General features: G+C 30.7%; 2 protein-coding genes across 3 annotated transcripts; one reads left to right on the plus strand and one right to left on the minus strand.

The window, feature by feature from the left end:
- Positions 1-138: 138 nt before the first annotated feature.
- On the plus strand, positions 139-15,024 carry LOC113518386 (death-inducer obliterator 1). Its single transcript, XM_026903285.3, has 17 exons — positions 139-621; positions 1,076-1,237; positions 1,813-3,577; positions 4,784-4,976; positions 5,193-5,432; positions 5,538-6,008; positions 6,312-6,644; positions 6,729-6,881; positions 7,036-7,160; positions 7,296-7,844; positions 8,138-8,406; positions 8,494-8,606; positions 10,733-10,941; positions 11,428-11,638; positions 12,781-12,940; positions 13,663-13,847; positions 14,319-15,024. Exons 1-17 carry the CDS (start codon positions 489-491, stop codon positions 14,484-14,486), a joined length of 5,439 nt encoding a protein of 1,812 aa, XP_026759086.2. The 5' UTR covers positions 139-488; the 3' UTR covers positions 14,487-15,024.
- Positions 15,016-18,652, minus strand: LOC113518387 (mitochondrial ribonuclease P protein 1 homolog). Of its 2 annotated transcripts, none has more exons than XM_026903288.3 (5): positions 18,277-18,652; positions 17,457-17,677; positions 16,996-17,144; positions 16,537-16,903; positions 15,016-15,418 (listed from the first exon to the last, which is right to left on the minus strand). In XM_026903288.3, the coding sequence occupies exons 1-5, from the start codon at positions 18,413-18,415 to the stop codon at positions 15,056-15,058; spliced, it is 1,239 nt and encodes a 412-aa protein (XP_026759089.2). In that variant the 5' UTR covers positions 18,416-18,652; the 3' UTR covers positions 15,016-15,055. The 2 variants fall into 2 exon arrangements, with proteins under 2 accessions (XP_026759089.2, XP_052757939.1); XM_052901979.1 differs by lacking the exon at positions 18,277-18,652 and adding an exon at positions 18,034-18,192.
- Between the last annotated feature and the right edge of the window lie 1,420 nt (positions 18,653-20,072).

Raw genomic sequence — 20,072 nt, forward strand, 5'->3', positions numbered from 1 at the left:
AAGGAGGCAATCTTATAATTTACAGTTTTTATTTTATCATTCCTACTATGTAATTCCTTGTTCTTAAGCATTCTCTTTCTAACCATGTCTAAGTTATTTGCTATCAAATTTTTATTTATTATTTCATTAGTGCAACACTACGACAGTTAATGTTTTAAATTGACGTTATTTCGTACATACATGGATTTCTTCGCGTTTTGAGGAGTTTTATAAAATATTCATGATTAATTTGGTATTTTCAGGGTCTATATTATCATATAACTGTATAATTTATACGTAACAATGATTCAACATAGTGAATTTTAAGTGTTTCATTACTATTTTTTTGTGTTCGGCGCGGTACGCATCCACCACGGTCGAAATTGATTCCAAAATGGCGTCGAATGTGCTACTATAGAATGCGTCATAAATAGAAGCAGTGCATGTGTCTAAAATGGCTAAAAATAGAGGACTTACGTTGAGTTAGTTGCAGTAAATTATAATGAAAAATGTCAAACACAGTGATAACTAATTATACAGATCTTAATGGACCTTCTACAAAAGCTGATAGTTCTGTTGTTGTTATTGTAAACAAGGATGGATCACTCTCTGTTGATCAGAACTTACTTGGGACTTTAATGGGTAAAATTTAATAATCTGCTATTTTTTTTATTATATAAGATTATAACATTGATATAACATTATAGATTCATTATAACATTGTCTAAATTATTATATTATAAAATTTGTTTCGCATTTTTTCGTACTTTGTATCATAATTTTTATAATGTAGGTAATAGCATTATTTTGGTACACAATACTTGAGAATATATTAATTAATAGTATTTAACGTAAAATGTTCTAATTTTCATATTATAGATTGTTTTTATTATTAGTATGTTTTGCCGCCAAAATATTTTTTTTTTAAATTTACTCAGACAATTTCCTAGAGATGCATAAGAATCTTTTGAGAATCTTATAATTTATTCTATGAACTTTTATAATTTATCTTATACTGCTTTAACTAGTCTGTAACATTTCGGTAAATGCAAATAAAAAATTACCTAAATAATCGTATATACAATGGAATTTATAGGCAGTGATGGCTCCCAAGGAGCTGGTATAAGTGTAGTACGTGTTGGCCATGAAGGGAGGCCTGATGATGCTACGGATTCCGAAACCGAAGATGATAAAGTGCCTCATGTAACACTTTCTGTGGATAGCTATTATGATGAACCTAACAGTATCATTAAATATGGTAAGTTACAATATTCAAATTATATTTTGGAAGGTCTTAAAAGTTCTACTAATAATAATAGTAGTCAATCTTTAAAGTTGTTGGTAGTTGCATGTTTACTAGTGGGAGTGGAATTAAACAAAATAATTCTAATCATCTAACCAGTAATATGGAGTTCTGCAAAATAAAACCGATTTTGATAAAATATTCTGGCAGTATCCCACTGATTAATTTTTATCACCAATGATATCTACATAGGTGCTATTCATATCTATAGGGGTTTGTTACCACTTTCCATCAAATTTACTATCAACTTGATTGCCATTTTAAGTTAAAATAAAAATAGTAAATGGAAAATTCTGAGAGATATGCTTTTATACAATAGGATTTTGAATGTATTCCTGATCTAAATCTGGTAGATGCAATGTCAAATGCTTATATCTGTGGATAAATGGTATTCCTGACAAATTTGACAAAACTAAAATGTATATATGGTCTATTACACTAGTAAGTAGTAGTAATAGGAAAACTAAAACTGCTTTAAGAAGATTTGAAACATTATTTTATAAAACATTTTATAATATATTTTTTTACAGATAGTGGTGCTGAAATGCTTCAGTCATTGAGAATAGAAACAAGAGAAAATAGTTTAGTGGGTTTCCATAATGACCATTGTTATACCACCCTCACCTCCCCTAGTCAAACATTACCACAAAGAATTGATAATTACTCAGGATATGATGAGCCACAAATTGAAATAACTCATACGCCACCACCAAAACCTGTTCCAAATACGAAGAAAATTACTATTCTAGAACAACAAATTATTCCAAAAGGTAAAAAGATTGTAATAAATCCTACTGAAACCCCAGTAATATTAAAAGGTAGTGATGTACTAAATAAGCCATTGACTGTATTGTCGAAATCTAAGCATATTTCTGATGTAGGGAAGACTTCAAATGTTGTCCGAAAGACTGAAGAAAATGTTGAATCATCGTCAATAAGTTCATCTGGAGATAGTATTCCTGATAGGGATTCAGATTCTGATTATAAAGAATCAAGAGACAGAGTACCTACACAGAAATTTAAAAGAAATAAATTAAAGCCAAGAATTCTAAAAAGTGTAAATCCTACAAAAGCCACTAAAATAGACTCAAAAATAACATCTAGATTGAAGGCCAATAAAAATCTTGTAAGGAAAGAAAACAAAGAAAAGTCTTCACAGAAAAATGTCTTAGAAAAAAAACAACCTGAAATTGACATTGAAAGTCTTATTCCCACTTCAGAAATACCACAAGCTACTTCTACAGCTAATGATCTCAGTAAGAATGTTTCTAAACCTACTCCTAAATCAGTTAAAAAAGAAAAGAAAACACCAGCTCATGTTACAGCTTTGTTGACTGATATGACATCATTATTTTCTACACCAGATGTTATAAGGAGAGTGTCAACAGATAATAAAATATCAACCAAAACTGCTGATAAAGAGGCTTTGCCTGGAGATAATAAAAAAATAAGTGCTACTTCTAAGCCAATAGATGTAAATGAAGGAAAATTAGATGTTAAACCTGACAATGTAGATAAACCTAAAACTATGGTTTCACATAGAACTTACTCCAAGCAAAAAGACAAAATAATAAATCCTGCTGAAAAAGTTTCAAAAGGATATGATTTGATACCACAATTAGATGACGCAAGTTTAGCACAAATATTACAAGACACAACAACTATTGCTAATCCAGTTAAAATTCAGCCAAATATATCTACTGCAAATACTCTTCCAAGTTTAGCTGGACCACTGTCTCCAACTCTAGATTTACTTGGGGGATTGCAGCCAGAAGAAGAAGGCTTAACTGAAGACTTGTTAATGCATGTTGCACAATTGGTAGAAAGTTCAGAAAATCTGCAAGAAGTTATAGACAAACAAGTTTTAGGCAAAGTAGACAGTAACCCTAAAACTCCAGTACAAACACAATTTCAACAAACACAAGCATCAAATAATCTATATGCACAAACTCTTTCTAAATCTGTTAAGAATGTTGTATCTCGTAAAGACCCTATTGAAATTGTTCGACGAGATGGCCGTGTCATTACTTTGCCACCTATTGAGGCACCAGCTACCAGAGCTTCAAAACGAAAAAGTCAAATGGAAACTACTACCAATACTGAAACATTGCCAACATCAGTACCAGTCACACCTGTAACTATTACACCTGAGCCCCAATTGCAAACTGTATCAAAACAGTATATAAATAAAAAGCTTTCTAATAAGAAACAAGAATCACCATCAGTAATGCCAGTTGTTGATAAAATATCTGCAGAATCTCAAGAAAGCTGGAATTCTGAAGATGATCCTAACAGGTAACACAATTAATGTTATATAGTTTTAGTAAAATGAAAATTATTTTATATATAGATATGTACATTTTGTTACTGATGTTTTCAAGAACATTACATTTAACTTGTAATTTATTAATCATAATTATTATATTATTTCAATAGAGAAGAGTTTATCACTTTTTTCAGTTAGTGTATATATATATATATATATATATATATATATATATATATATATATATGTATATATATATATATATATATATATATATATATATATATATATATATATATATATGTATGTATATATATATATATATATATATATATATATGTATGTGTATATATATATATATATATATATATATATATATATATGTATATATATATATATACTTCAGTAATTAAAGATTGTGTCCCACAAAAAAAATTACTTCAATTGTAACAAAACCAGTTATTTTGATTTAAAAACTAAACTGCTGAATTGATTTTGATAAAAATTTTATACAACCAATTTGTAAGTATATCTTTTCTGTTAAAAAAATAATTTTCCCAATTTGCATAAAGCTGACAGTTTTATGAGGTAACAAACGTAAAAAAACAAACAAATTGGGAACTTTTTTCTTTTTGATATTGATCGAAAATGAAATTTTCTCTTATGTCCGTTCCTGTATTTTTTTTCTGTATATTAATTATGTAATATCTTTGCTTTAATTGATTTCGCAATCTATAAGATATTGCAAAAAAGAAAAAAAAACAATTTGTAGTCAATGATTTTTTTGAACAATCTAGAATGAAATTCCATAATTATTCATACCTTACCAATGATGATAAATAATTGCTGCTTATTGGTATGAAGTTACATGTGGACACCTACAATACTTGATACATCATGTGCACAATATCAAACCCTAAGAACCTTTAATATCCATTTTAAAGAATCTCATAATATATAGATTAAAGATATATTAAGAATACCATGGTAGAAATCTCTGCATTCACTGAAGAGAACTGCTGCATCCAACGATATTGTATTAGAACATTTAGGTTGCAAAATATAAGAATAGATTTCTTGTCTGTGTCAAATAGTGTGTTGATATTGCAGTGGCTAATTATGGAAATTGATTTAAACCTTTTGATGCTGTAGGTTTATCAAAGGTGTCCAAAATTTGAGGTTCTAACACCCTGATAATAATTTACATTTATTTATATTAGTCATTTTATATATAGGTTATGGTGTATATGTAAACAGCCACATAACAACCGATTTATGATATGTTGTGATGGTTGTGAAGATTGGTTCCATGGTAAATGTGTTAATATAACAAAAGCAATGGGCCAACAAATGGAAGAACAGGGTATTGAATGGAGATGCCCTAATTGCGTCAAGAAAACGAAACCATCATCTAAAACTGTTGCCAAAGTAAGTAAATTGTAAAAATGACAATGATTGTATGCTATTATTTACAAAATATTTATGGAATTCTTGCTTTTTCATTTGAATTAAAATATAGATAAATGTGCAATTTAAAATTTGTGTTTAACAAATCTAATAGTATATAATAAGCTATATTCTTATTGTGTAAAAAATTAATAATGCATAGATAAACATTAATTTTAACTAATATTATTTTTTAAGGTTGTATCCCAAAAGAGAAGTGATAGCGAAGGTGCAATCAATCCTCCTCCAATTACTAAGGATGCTTTGTCATCAAAAACTATTTGCATAGTATGTAAGAAGCCTGCCCGAGCTAGTAGTATTTACTGTAGCGATTCATGCATTTTAAAACATGCTCAGGACTCTCTTGGAAGTCAAGGTAGTTCTAAAAGTGAAGGACAACAAGGAAAATCTCAAGAAAAGCAAAAATCAGACTCGAGGGTAAGCATTAGTAGTAGTTAAATTTATTAATTACCAACTAAAAACTAAACTGAAAAAGTATATGTAATTCTTTTTTAAATTTATTTTTAATGAATACATTTACAGGTAATAGTGTACGAACGTAAATCTGGAAGGTTATTGGCTGGACCTAATGCCCCTACAGCAGAAAATTTGAAAGCATGGTTGCAAAAGAATCCAACATTCGAAGTTGTGCGTCCTGGAACTTTAAGTACCATCAAACCTAATGTATCAAAACGGAAACTTTCTAATGAACCAAATAAAATACAAACCACTCTCAACTTCGAGAAAATCTCCCGAAAATCGATTGAACAGCCGTCTGTAACCCCACCTGCTAAGATTCATCAGATTGAAAATAAAGAAAAAATTCCTAAAGAAAAAACACCAAAAGAGGATTCAAAAACTATTTCTCAACCTAAAACGCCTGTGACGCCTAAGTCACAAGCACTTTCATATATTGACACCCCTAAAGCAAGCACATCTTTTGCAAAAACTATAAATGAGCCACGTAAATTGGTTCGCGCGAGTTTGAATAGATCTCAGTCAACACATGAAAAGGTAAAAATTAAAAAAAAATTGATTATAAAAAAGTTTATATACATTGTTTTTTGTTTATATAATTATAACAATATAAACAAAAAACAATGTTTAAATTCATGGACTTGCCCCGCGTATTCAATTGAAATGTTTTATATGCAGATCACGTAATTAATTTTCCTGTCCATGTGACAAATCTGTGTCTATAAAAGCTGATGGAAACTTTACCAAAACAATCCTTACATTATCACGGTAACCTCGGAATTGTTTGCATTTTGATTACTCATACTATTTGGCATATTTACGATAATTATTACATTATAGGTTCCTTCAGTCACAGCATCAACATCGCGCAGAAAAGACGTTTCAGATAATAAACGTAAAATGAATTCGCCCGAACCAATACGTGAAAATGTGAGGAAAGCGTTGCAAGAACAGTTGACATTACGGATGGCGGAACATGATGGACCTAGGTTCAGTGAGGAAGAAATACAACAGTTTGCTTATGATACTGAAGACGAATTGCATGAACTATTCAAAGATGTGGGAATGAAATATAAAGCAAAGTATAGATCTTTAATGTTCAATATTAAAGATCGCAAGAATCTTTCCCTGTGGCAGAAAATTTGTGATCGCGTTATTACACCCAAAGAACTGGTAAGGTGAACATTATTTATTTTCTTATTGTGTTTGTTTATTTATTATTATTGTTATTGTATTAAATTTATATTATTTTTTAAGGTGAGGCTATCTCCGGAAGAATTAGCAAGCCAGGAATTAGCTGAATGGAGGGATCAGGAGGCTAAACATCAGCTGGAATTGATAAAGAAGTCAGAGTTAGATTTATTAGCGGCCAATAAAACTTATGTCTTAAAGACGCATAAAGGAGAAGAGGTAATTATTCAATAGTGATAATGACATAATTTCGCATTATATTCATAAATCATTTTACCAACTTTTCTCAACACAATGGTACTAATTACTGTTAAATTATAATTTTAAATTGTATTAGAATTAGGTATTTTTTATTTCCATTTTATTATTTTAGGTAATGGAAACAAAGGAATCCGTCTCTACAGAACTTGATCCGAATGTACCTGTGGAAGATGTAGTAGCAGTTCTAAATGACAAAACAGTTGGTGAAGATGTTCTAAATGAAATTACCCAGGAACCGTAAGTATTGTGATATTATTCAGAGATATATCTTAGCAAGTCATTTATGATTTTGTTAAATATGAATTGTTTGTTTTTTTGTCACCTATGAAATGTCATTTACGAAATATATCCATAACATGGTATATTTTTCAGAAATACTGCCAAAAAGGAAAGCACAGAAAAAAAATATAGCAGCGGCAGAAAAAGGGGAAGAGAGGATAGTAGCTCTAGTCATACTAAAAAGAGCAGTAGAGAATCTAAACGAGATTCTGAGAAGAGAAAGTCTCGTAAAAAAACACTGGATATAAAAAGCAAAGAGTCTCATGACGGTAGAAGGTCCACCCGTAGATCAGATAAGAAAAAGAGTCGAAGTACAAAATCTGTTTCAAAAGATAGATCCAATAATGAATCCAAAGAAAAATCTGATTCTGAAAGGTCTCGACACAGATCTCGTTCAAGAGCGAAGTCTAAAAGGAGATCGAAGTCTCAAGAACGTTCAAGATCAACTTCAAAAGGCAGGGACGAAGAGAGATCGCGATCTAGAACGCGTTCAAGAAGACATTCACCTTCCAACAGACTTTCGCCTTCAGATAGTAGTAAAAGGCGACGAAGATCTCGATCTAAACACTCAAATAGTACTGATGAAAAGTTTAAGCATCGTTCTAGATCACAAGAAAATACATCAAGTAAAAATAAAAATGAGTGAGTAAAATTTTAAATAGTGTTTTTCGATTTCCTCATACCTTATAATCTGGTATAAGATGATTTAATGAGTGACGCAATAACTTTTAGCGTCATATAAATTCAAGGTCGAACAATTTTATAGTGCTATGTATGGTACGCGGTACATGCAATGTTTCTGTTTAGATTATCTGTCTTCTGAGTTTAAAAATATTTACTGTTATAATCTATAGAAGAAATCTAAAGAAATAATCGTTCAAAATCATTAATAATTTTACGTTACGTTACGTTAATTGTACATTCACATTTTGCAGTTCTACGGATTCAGATTCAGTTGAGCGGCCAAAGTCAGCAATGTTAAAAGAGTCACATCCTGAGTACGATCCACATGAACCTATGATCACTTCAGCATTTTCTGAGGAAGATTTGAGAAAATCAAGAGAAGACGTATTTGAAGATAGCTACAAGAATGAAATTGATGATTTTGTTGGTGAAGAGTATGATCCAGCAAAATCGTTTTCCATTAATACAAATATTACTTTGCCAATTCCAAAGCCATTGGGAAAACAAGATAGGATATCAGGTATAAGTTTGTGTACTTATTAGGTATAATATATAATGGCGTATTGGTCTTGATAAATACTTTATTTTTTGTTTGTTTCTTTAACAGAAGCAGAGAGTGATCAAGAGCCAAGCAGTACCGTAGAGAACTCCTCAGCAATTGTGTGGAATGGGTGTATCAATATGGTTGACGTGGCTAGGTTTTATGTAGCGGCGCATGAGGTTATTATTTATTAACATATAAGTTGAAGACAAAATTATTAGCACCCCATTATGAGTGTTGCATCAGTAAAACATGAACATTTTTCTCTAAAAAACATATTTTTTAACTAAAACAAATTTGAATCTCATACTAACTTGACAGCTGGTCTCGTCGTATTAGTAAATGTTCATAAATGCTAAAGATTACCATTTCATTCTGTATTTAAATTTTAATTCACTAATTTAGCGACTGATATTTAAATTTGCTTTATTGACGAAAATTTAGTGTAATTATAATGAAGTATAGCAACGTCGCAGTTATCTCACAATTTTCAAAAACATTTTAACATTTTTTAATGATTTTAATTTATTATTTAAAAGGTACTCTGATAGCGAACTAAACTTTAATCATAGAATACATTGCATATAAATCTACCATTAAAAACTTTGCACCTACCTACTTCATATTTTGTTTCGAAATTTTCAAATACATTTTTACCATCTAAATCCTAATTTTCATTAACAGCTTAATAAGAATATTATAGCATCATTAACGTTTTGTTATCAGAGAACTTTTTAAATAATCGCATACAGCGCCGCTTTAAAAATGTTTTCTTCTACGAACGCTTAGTTTATGGGATGAGCTCTCATAAGTTTTGCCATGACAGTACAGTATAGGAATCTTTAAGAAAAGAAAGAGGTTTCTTTAATGTCGGCAACGCGCGCATAATGCTTCTGGTATTGCAGGCGTTCATAGGTTACGGTAACCTCTTACCATCAGGTGAGCCATATGTTTGTTTACTACCTCATAGGTATAAAAAAATCAATCAATAAAATCGAAAATTAGTAACTTGTTTTTGAAAACAGTTAATAGTGACGTTGCCACACTTCGTTTAGCTAATGTTATGAACGCTTTTAACCAACAACTCTAGCCCTGTCGTAGTAGCAATTTTCACTGGATTTTCAAAAATATATATTTATATATACCATAATACCTTCATCATGATGTCAGCTTTAAATTGGGTTTTGCTAGTAGTTGCCACGCTTGGCAGGCGGACTTTCAACCGCAGTTTGGCTATAGAAATGTTCTAAGTGGGATGCTGCTGCCCATCCCTCGCCTTTCCTTAGTCGCCTTTTACGACACCCACGGGATGGCTTATTCTGTGCCCGGACCACACGGCCATAATATCTTAGTCCTTAGGAATGGCAACGAATGAAGGGTATCATAGGCGACACAGTATGACTCTGTTATGTCCATGGTACTGTTCAAGTCTATAGGCGACGGTTACCACTTTCCATCAAGTGAGCCGCCAACATTATTGCTCTTCTGACTTGTATAAAAAAATTACCTATCTGCTTACCTTATAAGGAATCTGGCGTGAACATACAGATGAAAATATTGGTTTGTTCTTAATAGGATCATTTGTATCAAAATTGTAGTCTTGTAATTAAACAAACATCAATGCCTAGTCCTAGTATTATTGGAATGTTAAAAAATACAAATTTTGGCAATTTTTATTAACTGGAAGCTCTGTTACAATACAATTAGCATATATAATGTATTAGCATTAGATAAGACTTCTCACAATATTCTGTGGTCGTTTTTATTAATTGTCGTAGCACGGCATAGTATAATAGAAAAGCAAAATGTATGCAATTGTATAATGATTTAATTGCGGTGGATGTTGCCACGACGTGGTCGCCCACGGAAAATTGTCTTTTTGTACATTTGCATACGGTTTCATATTCATTACGATAAAATCACATCGTACTGCGATAATAAATTATAGAGCTTATTCATGGTAGATTAATTTTTATTTTTAGTATGTATTACGACTGATTTTTTTTTAATTAGAAACCCCTTTTTATATATTTATCTATTTAGCTTTGCTTTGAACCCACTTCGTAGTGGTCAATTGAGATGATAATGAATGTTTAAATACTTGTTATATATTGCTGATCGTTATATTAATTATAATTCAACAATTATTAAAAGAGAAATAAGTAATTATGGATTGAAGGGGTCTTAGGAAATCCAAAAATTTTGTTAATCATTGAATTCCACACAAAACATTTCTTAGGGTAAAAATAGACGGTATATAAAAACTCTAATGTATGTATATTCAACACGTATTTGTTATGTGTAGGTTTCGGGAAATGGTCAAGATTTAGAAGAAGATCTGAGCACAGAATTGGACATCGTTGGAAGAATAAATCCAGATACGGTTTGGGATTACATCGGAAAAATGAAGAGAGCTAGTAATAAAGATATTGTAATATTAAAACTACAGGCTGCGAATGATGAAGAGAAAATGCAATATATTGCACTATATAGCTATCTTAGTAGTCGCAATAGGTTCGTATTGTGTTCATATGACGTAATAATTATTATAATAACTCCAATATATTTTTATTATAATAATTATTGTGTTTTAATTGTAGTTCAAAAAAGAATTATTTTATTAAAATTCTTTCCGAGTTTTCATTTGCCTTATCCTACAACCCGCTTTATGATTCCGATATAACTCCAATAACAAGTTAGATACAGTACACTGGCAAGGAATATAAAGAAATATAACAATTATAATTAAGTTATACCCTGTTCTTATAATATTCATAAATGAGCTAACGTAATAAACTATCATTGTGTAACGACATTATCGTTAGCTAGTGTTACATAATGCTTATTTGAAATTCCATCGAGAAATCGCAATCAATTATAGTAGAACATGTTAATATTGTATTAAAATGGAAATGATGTGAACATTACGTTTACTTATAATTAGTGAATTGCATGTATAGTATTTAAGCGGTCATAATAAAATTGCCATTCTGTTTATAGGTTGGGTGTAGTGAAGGTGTCGAGTACAACGTCCGTAAAAGATTTTTACATTGTACCGTTGCCGGCGAATACCACTTTACCGCCTGTATTGCTTCCCCTCGAAGGTCCAGGGCTTGGAGAAGTGAAAACACATCTTTTAATAGCAATAGTCATTCGGCAAAGAAAAAAGCGCGTGGCTCCTCATGTTCCTAAAGATATTGTTCCAGCAAAGGTTAGTCCATAGAGAAACAAGATAATAAAATATGTAAAAAATAAAGTTATTTATATAAATACGTTGTATTTAATTTTATTGGACTTGTCGATAGGCAGTTTCACAAAAGTATTTGCACACTTACGCTTATGGTTAATATCTTTTCAAATACTGTCACAATTATAGTTAAGATCCAAGTAATGACCAGTATAGGCTAAACTGACAATTGGAAGTAGTTCATATTGTTGTATGCTGTATATTGCTTACTTACCCTTTCCATTTTTTTATTTATATTTGAGAACTCTTCTAGTTTTAATATGGCATACCCTAAGATACATAATAAATGTATAAAACTACCTATTATTTTTTACCTAATAAATAAATGTAAACTATACATCTTATTTTATTATCCTATTTATTACCTATTGAAAGCGTCACAAATTCGTTAATGTTTTTTTTTTTTTTTAATAAAACATACTTAAATGATAAATACGACTGTCAAAATTTAAATAGAAAAATGGAGAGGGCATTTGTAGTTATCAAATATTTTATACTAGCTTTTACTCGTGACTTCGTTCGTGTGACCGGGATGACATGTTTACTGACGGAGACGGACGAAATGTAGCCTATAACCTTTTCCATTACTATTATTATTATCAAATTTCATAGCGATTAGTTAAGCTGTTAAAGCGCTATAAGGTAACAAAGAAATTTACTTTCAGATTTATAATATTAGGATAACAAAAGCATGTTTTGTAGGTAACTTTTTTACATGCTAGTTTTATCCTATTTATAAAAATAGATATATTATTGTAAAGAAATTTTATGGTTTTGAATTTACTAATATTTTAATGCGTATTTTATAATGCAAACAAATGTAAAGTTCCGTAACCTATAAATGCAAACAATATCATAGTCATTACAGAGACCCTCCAGTGCCGTACATGATAATTCTAAAGTGTTATTTTCCTCATTTTGAACATTTTTGTTGTAGTCTTGTAAATTGCCATGGAACAATTTCCACATGGGAAAATCATAATTTTTAAATAGTATTATTCATGTTCATTCGTTTAAAACAAATGGGACTTATAAATTAATTGTACCGGTTGCGCTTCCTGTAAAATACTTTATGTAAAAAAGTATACTTTGTTATTTATTTACAGGTAGCACGTGAGTCACGTAAACGGTCCTACACACCACCGATAGTAAGCAGGAGTACATATACTCCTCCGACATCACCGCGCCGTCGTCCTCTCCCATTGCCATCGTATACTTCACCAGCGCTCTCTACTTCAGTTAAAGACAAAATAGCCGCCTCTTTAGGTATGTGCATTTACATTTTACAAAGTAACTTTATAGTTTTCTTTGACTTTTGTATGTAAAAACTTTATAAATTGAATAGTCTCAAAAACTCTTTTCTTTTGATGATTAACGACTTGAATATAAATTAAAATCGACTACATACCACATACAATTTTAATTATTCCTCTTCATTCTAAGTTTGCCTGGAAGACATCGCGATAAGGCCGCCAATTCTTGTCTCTTTATCTTGCTTTTATGTAATTAATTATTATTATTTTTTTGTACATACTGTTAATCTTTATAATCTGTATCATTCTTTGAAAAGAACAATAAAGAGTTTTTATTCCTACGTCTGCACGACCTAAGTCAAGTACTACCACAGTATTTTTTTTTCAATGGACGATAATGGAATGGTAACCCCGCCTACGCTAACGGCATACGCTGGCTGGGCGGGCCAGTGAGAGGTGATAGATGAGAATAAAAAGACAGGTCAGTTAGGCCACCATGATGAATAACCTGGAATTCAGCACGATGGTTTCCAGGGGTGGCACGTGGAGGTCGACCTGACAGTCGGCCTTACTCAAAAACTGATTTTACTTCCATCTTTATTTATTCATCTCAATAGGTACAAACACATACACATTTGGCATGTACATTCATCATTTATGGATTAGTGACAACCATGGATCATGGAATTGTCTATGCTACATAATAGAAGTTATTACTATACTTTTTTTATTCAGCATCGGCAGACGACGAAGAAGCGTACAGTCCTGGCTCCTCAAGCAGCGACAGTAATGCTCAAGTGCCTACTCCTACGCCGACTTCAAATACGTTGCGAAATAAAATGGAAGAGCTCAATAGGCAAATCGAGGAACAAAAACAACAAATTCTAAAAATGGCCCAAGCAGATTCCTCTCTTGGCGAAGTAAGTGTAATGATGTTTTAACTGATATTTAATGGATCTAAAACACTATTATTATTATATGTCATTCTATATATCTATTTATAAATCAATACATATAATAAAATCGTTACTGGTCGTTGTTTGTACATGGAAGAATGAAAAACTGTTATAGTGGTGCTTTATGAACGTAACAGGACCCAAAACAATGCTTTTAAGAATTTTTGTGTATCTTTACATTTGTGCACGATAATATGAGAAACAGCTTAACCGATTTTAATGCGGTTTCCACTAATATGTTGCGGTTTGCTCCACTTAACATTTAGTACATATAGGTATGTATTATTTCAATCGGTTCATAAATAAAAAGTATATATCAATATAAAGAATCATATATATAATGCTATATAGTATTTATTTTCGAAAATTCTGTCTACTTATCGGATGGCTAGTATAAAATATATCCTTATATCATTATACCTAAATGCATTACAGGATGAAGCTTATTCCCCGTCTCGACCTATGACCCCACCGCCAGCTACAGTCGTTCCGCTTGCAGACATAGCGTTGCCGTCAAATCTGCAGGAAATACTTGCCACAATTAAACAACGAGAGACTACAACTGCTGATGTCGATATGCGGACTCTAACTTTACCACAATAAACATTTTATTTTAATGTTACATTCTAGTTATACGCACATAGTTATATGACTTTAGATATAAAAACTTCCCAGAAGCATTTTAGTCTACTTAGACCTTACTATATTGATAGATATTGCTAGGTATTTTTTATATGTTCATATATTTCCCTTATTTACTATATTATCGTGAAGATATGCACTAAATTTTCTAAATAGTTGAATGATCTATGTCTATGGATTAAACGATAATTGTTAAGGCATACATATGAGTTATGTAAACAATTTATTAGTGTGCAATAGATAAAAGTATTATAGGAATTTTCAACTATAATATTGAACATAAAATTATATACAGTTGACTTCCCATTTTTGTATATACATTAATGTTTAGAAAAATTTGTTGTACAAAATATAGAGTAATCGTTTATGATGTGACTTACACTTAGTACCAGTGGAAAATTGAAAATGAATTTTTTCTCGTGAAATACACATTGATGTGACGGATGAAAGAAAAATGTTAAATGTTAATGTAAGATAAAATAAAGACATGTTTAAATGATCTATGTTTATTTATAATTGAAAGGATTTATTTAGTCATCATCATACAATGATTTCCTTGAACTTGACCTTCTGTTTTTAAATGATGATATTCCTTTGAGGTTAGAATACTTTTTGAAATTGTTAAATACCTCATCCTTTGATAATTGAGTATTTTTTAATGCCTTTTGCATTGCTAATATTTTTGTTTCCATCAATTTTCTTCTTGGAATGTGTCGCAATGAAAATTCCCAATCGCCAGTCGACTTCAAATCCAAAAGTATTGGTATCATATGGTTTATATTAAGATTTTTCTTGGAACCTGGAGCCCATTCCAAATACCTATCAAGAGGTAACTTCGCCATCTTAATTCCATCTCTCTTAGCCTTTGCTAGAGACAGAGGTTCATTATTAACCTAAAACCATAGTAAAATTTTATTAGCTAAAATTTCAGTAAGTGCTATATAAAAATGAGGCAAAAATAAAGATACACACCCCTCCCTTATTACAAAGTAAAGCAATGACCTTAAATACGTCGTAGAACGTCAATTGGCGTGGACAATGTGATAAACAAATAACACGCGTAATACATCTGGTAATATAGGCGTTCATAGGCTACGGAAACCGCTTATCATCCCTATGCTTGTGTGCCATCTCAGTGGTATAAAAAAAACTATATACTTTAATAATGTAAGTGCTGAACAATAAATCTTAAAAGCATCCATGGCAGTAGACAACTTCAATAAAACTGTCCCATAAGACAGTACGCAATGAATGACTAAAGCTAAGAACAAGAAATTTCAAAATATTTGGTCTGAAGTGATTGAATCCAGAAATGACAATTTACATTATTATACTCATCAGAAAAAAATCAATCATTATTACATTAAAAAATAATTCATTATTTAATAGTACAATCAAGAAAAATAAATTGTAATTCAATTACATTTAAAACAATAAATGTACTCCTGGTATTGTGAAGAAAATAAATTATTATTATTATTTACAATGTCTACATTGACATACATATTTTTCTTTATATCACAAAAATGGAAAACAAGAATACAGCCTGTCTGATAAACAATCACTGTAGCCTATGAATGCCTGCAACACTAGGGATATCAATGCATGCTGCAGATCCTGAAGACACTTTAATATACCCTTTTTGATGAAGCCCTTACTGTAGTCTCTAGAAAGACCTCGGCAGGGAGCTTATCCCACAGCCTGAGCATTGGTGGGAGAAAATTTCTCTAATACCACATTGTATGTAACCATTTAGGTTCAAGTCTGTGAAGATGAATTGTCGATGAGGAGATATATTTGCAAGCTACACATTTATAATATTCATTCATAACTCTATATAAAGTGTAATAATCTCAAGTGTAAAACTTGTAACTAATGCTAATAAAATTTTGCAATTTCTAATAATAATGCACCATAGTGTAAATTATGTAATGATAACCCTAAAAGGAATATAGTGCAAATATTAGATCCATATACAATTAGTTCAGATAGGTAATTGTTAGTGCTTTACCTTGTCTACCATGCACCCAACAATATAAACAGCATCATAGTCAAATTTTGTTAGTTCTTCACGACAATGAGGTGTAAGATATACTAATCTCTCTTTGGGAAAAATATCTAAATAACTTTTAGTATGAATATTTAATGGGAACCATGACTCTTTTAATGATGGTATATTTTTTTCAAGCTGTTTCATGAAACTTCCTTCCGTATTCACATTACACAGATGTATATTAAATGGATCCCTATGTATTCTGTTGTCTCCAAAAAGAAAAGTCATCTGTTTTGCTGCATTCACTGCTTCTCTGTAAACCATGTAATCTTCATATGAACAGTCTATGACAATAGGTAGCCCATGTATAATTGCTTGTAGATTCCTAAAAAATAATATGGTGTTAGTATTGCCTCTTCATGTTTATCATTAATCCATTTTAAAACAAGAAGAACATGTAAGAATCTAAGGGTATACCTGTAGTTATCAAAATTGTTTATTGACTGGTCACGGATGCGTAAAAATAAAGACCTCTCACTAATTCCATATGTGATATCATCTGGATATTCTTTATTTGCTTCAGGTGGCATTTCTTCTAACTGCTTTCTTCTGGCTTCTTTCTTGGCCTAAATGATCCAATTATAATTATTAGAGAAAAAAAAATTACTATTAAATTATTATTAATTAAAATTATTATTAAAAATTATTATTATATGTATTGAGAAGATTACAATATTCTCAATATAGGCCCAATTGTTACTAATTAGCTAATGAAAAATATCAGTTTCTATAATATTGAATGTAATGTATATGTTGATTAGAGTATTCATTAGGTCACTTCTAAGCTATGAAGGATATTGTAAGTTATTAATTTTAAAAGTGCTGCAATAGCTTCATAATTTGATTTAGTACCAAAATGCTAAAATTATATTACCTACTTTCTGGTTTTCCTTGGATTTTTCTGTCTTCCATAAGTATAATAAATACTTAGTTCTTTGATTCCTAGTTTCTAATTGCATTAGATGCTGCCAGTGTTTACTTAGTAAAATATTAGGTGCACATCGGCCATCTTGTCGCATTACTTCTACTTCAAGCATTAATATTCTTAACTTTTTCTCTTGTTCTGGATCACCATTACAAAGCTCATTTATAATGTTATCTGAAATTGAATTTAAACATGTTTTGATGTGAAGTATTCTGTTTAAGCTAAATATATTATTTATTTTGTTTTCTTATAGCAAAGAGTAATAGGGTAAAGAAATCCACAAGATTAATATTAGCACAAAAATATTCTAAAGGTGTAAAAATATAGCTGTCAAGGAATGTCTGTGTGCCTTTTTTTTATACTATTTTAATTAAATAGCATAGTAGAATTTACCAGAGGGAGACATTGTATAAAAGTTGTTTACTTTTGTCTTAAACATTTTAACCACAAGCAGCTGTACTTGCATGGCTGTTGCATGAAAAGTATCTTGCAATGAAATTTCATAATGGAGAAGAGGAAACAAAACAAACCACCATAGTCTTCAGAAAAGTGTATAATTCTGTAATATCCAAAGTGATGCTGTTGATGTCCATAGGTGATAATTACCACTTTCTACCAAGTAAGCCGCCTGTTAGTTGGCTATTCCAAATCGCATAAAAAATAAATAATGTATGCTTAATAATAAAAATTTTGTTATTACTATTCCAAATTCTACTTTTTATGTAGGTAAACAGAGAACATGCAAATAATGTAGACCACAAAATAATTACTACCTGATTCATCTTCAATTACTTTTGAATAAAATCTCGACAGTTCAGACTTGAATGAAGTCTTCAATATATTTATTTTTGGTATCGCAGTAATAGGTTGATGACGTTTTATAAGAGTAAATATGGAGCGAATGCAGTACATTTTAATTATCAAACAGAAATATACTGGATAGGATTATTTTATCGTGTCCTATCTATCGGGCATGTATTAACTTGCCTGAAAAGATGGTGTTGTGTTAAAATATCGAATTTATATAGTATAGATTATAAATATATTGGATTAGAAAATAATTATTCAAAGAGGGGAGAATAAATAGAAAAAGAAAACATTATATAAATAATGTAAGGAGTAATATTATAACCTAAAATACATTAATTTTTTTTTTTTTTAGTACGTTTGTTCCGTTTGGAACAGGCTAAGGTCGGAGACCATGCTGCCTAGTCTTCAAAAAGATAATTTGTCTGGAATTTTATTTTTCTAATGTCGCTTCAATTATTGTCATAATCTTCAATATTTCATTTGTCAAATACGGTAAGTACATTTTCATAAATATCTTTTCTTGAGTTTTCTTAAACCAGTGGATTTATCAAATTAAAAATAAATAATTATAAAAAATCATTGTCTTGCAATTCAATAAAAGTATTCTTATAGCTCCTTGAATGTTGTAGTAATATAAGTGAAAATAGCGAAACTTAAGAGAAGCGGGATTGAGTGCGATATTTTCGGGTTTTTTGAAGATAATCCTAAGTTCGTCAAACATAATGTGTCTTTGAATGACAAATTCAGAGCAATCAAAAAAAGGTGATGTAGAGATTGGGCTGTATTTGAGTTACACCATGTGCATGATGGGGAAGCGATCATGCCCATTCGGTGCAGGTGTTCGTTGAAATGTCCGTGGCCGATTCGTAATCTACAAATATTGGTGTAAAATTTTCTGTTTGTGTCCTTTCCTTTGCAGAACCACGGTTTTCCAATACGCCAATTAATTTTGCGGTACCATTTGCCTTTAGTCTGTAATATTTGAGTCCAATGCTCCTCCTATTTAGTTGTAACGATTTTATGTATTCCAATACTACAATCTGAGTAACAAAGGGGTAAATCTTGAACACGAGCAGCACTTGAATTAATAATTTGACAAGTCTACTTGTTATTCCCAAACCGCGGTAGCAGATGAAGATAATATCTTTTCCATATATTTAAGAGAGATGATAATATTTATTTTTCTTGAATTAAGTAGTTTGATGATGAAATGAATGCTTATCATATCTGTAATTATAATCATTTCGAATATAGTACCTGTTTTTCTATGTATTCTAATGCTAAAAATATTCTGCTGTGTAAATTAGCCAAAGTTGAAATTTTATACCGTGACCAAATCTATTTGACAAATCGTAAAAAGCCACTGAAGTGCTAAGTGCATTTTTGGAACCATCTGTATATATCTGCCTGTAGTCAATAAATTCTGATAAATTCATACATATCGTGCTTTTCTTTTATGTCTTTACGTATAACAATTTTGATCTTACAGAACTTACTCTCATAAAGGCCATTATAACAAAAGTATCTTACTACTATAGATGTTATATTCATTGTAAATTCAAATCATTGACAATAGTTTTATTCAAAAACATAGAAATGGGGCAATTTAATAATTTGAGTATGAGTGGGTTATTGGAAACTGTTTGAAGAGTGAGTTTTAGGTATTCGAAACGAAGAAGGATAGGAGGCAAATTACATCATTGCATTGAGATAATTGGAGAAGTATACATAGCACCTAAAATAAGTCTTAAATTCATAT

Source organism: Galleria mellonella, unplaced genomic scaffold (genome assembly GCF_026898425.1).
Source record: "Galleria mellonella isolate WM207_F2 unplaced genomic scaffold, CSIRO_AGI_GalMel_v1 utg132, whole genome shotgun sequence".
Taxonomy (NCBI): Eukaryota; Metazoa; Arthropoda; class Insecta; order Lepidoptera; family Pyralidae; genus Galleria; species Galleria mellonella.

What these genes read in the sequence shown, in the direction of transcription:
- LOC113518386 (XM_026903285.3), top strand. Translation starts at nt 489, where the DNA reads ATGTCAAACACAGTGATAACTAATTATACAGATCTTAATGGACCTTCT. An exon ending in TCTGAAGATGATCCTAACAG is followed by an intron (nt 3,578 to 4,783) that starts GTAACACAATTA and finishes TTTTATATATAG; the next exon opens with GTTATGGTGTATATGTAAAC. An exon ending in CAAAATAGCCGCCTCTTTAG is followed by an intron (nt 12,941 to 13,662) that starts GTATGTGCATTT and finishes TTTTTTATTCAG; the next exon opens with CATCGGCAGACGACGAAGAA.
- LOC113518387 (XM_026903288.3), bottom strand. Translation starts at nt 18,415, where the DNA reads ATGTACTGCATTCGCTCCATATTTACTCTTATAAAACGTCATCAACCT. An exon ending in AATCCAAGGAAAACCAGAAA is followed by an intron (nt 17,145 to 17,456) that starts GTAGGTAATATA and finishes TGGATCATTTAG; the next exon opens with GCCAAGAAAGAAGCCAGAAG. An exon ending in TTGGGTGCATGGTAGACAAG is followed by an intron (nt 15,419 to 16,536) that starts GTAAAGCACTAA and finishes CTATGGTTTTAG; the next exon opens with GTTAATAATGAACCTCTGTC.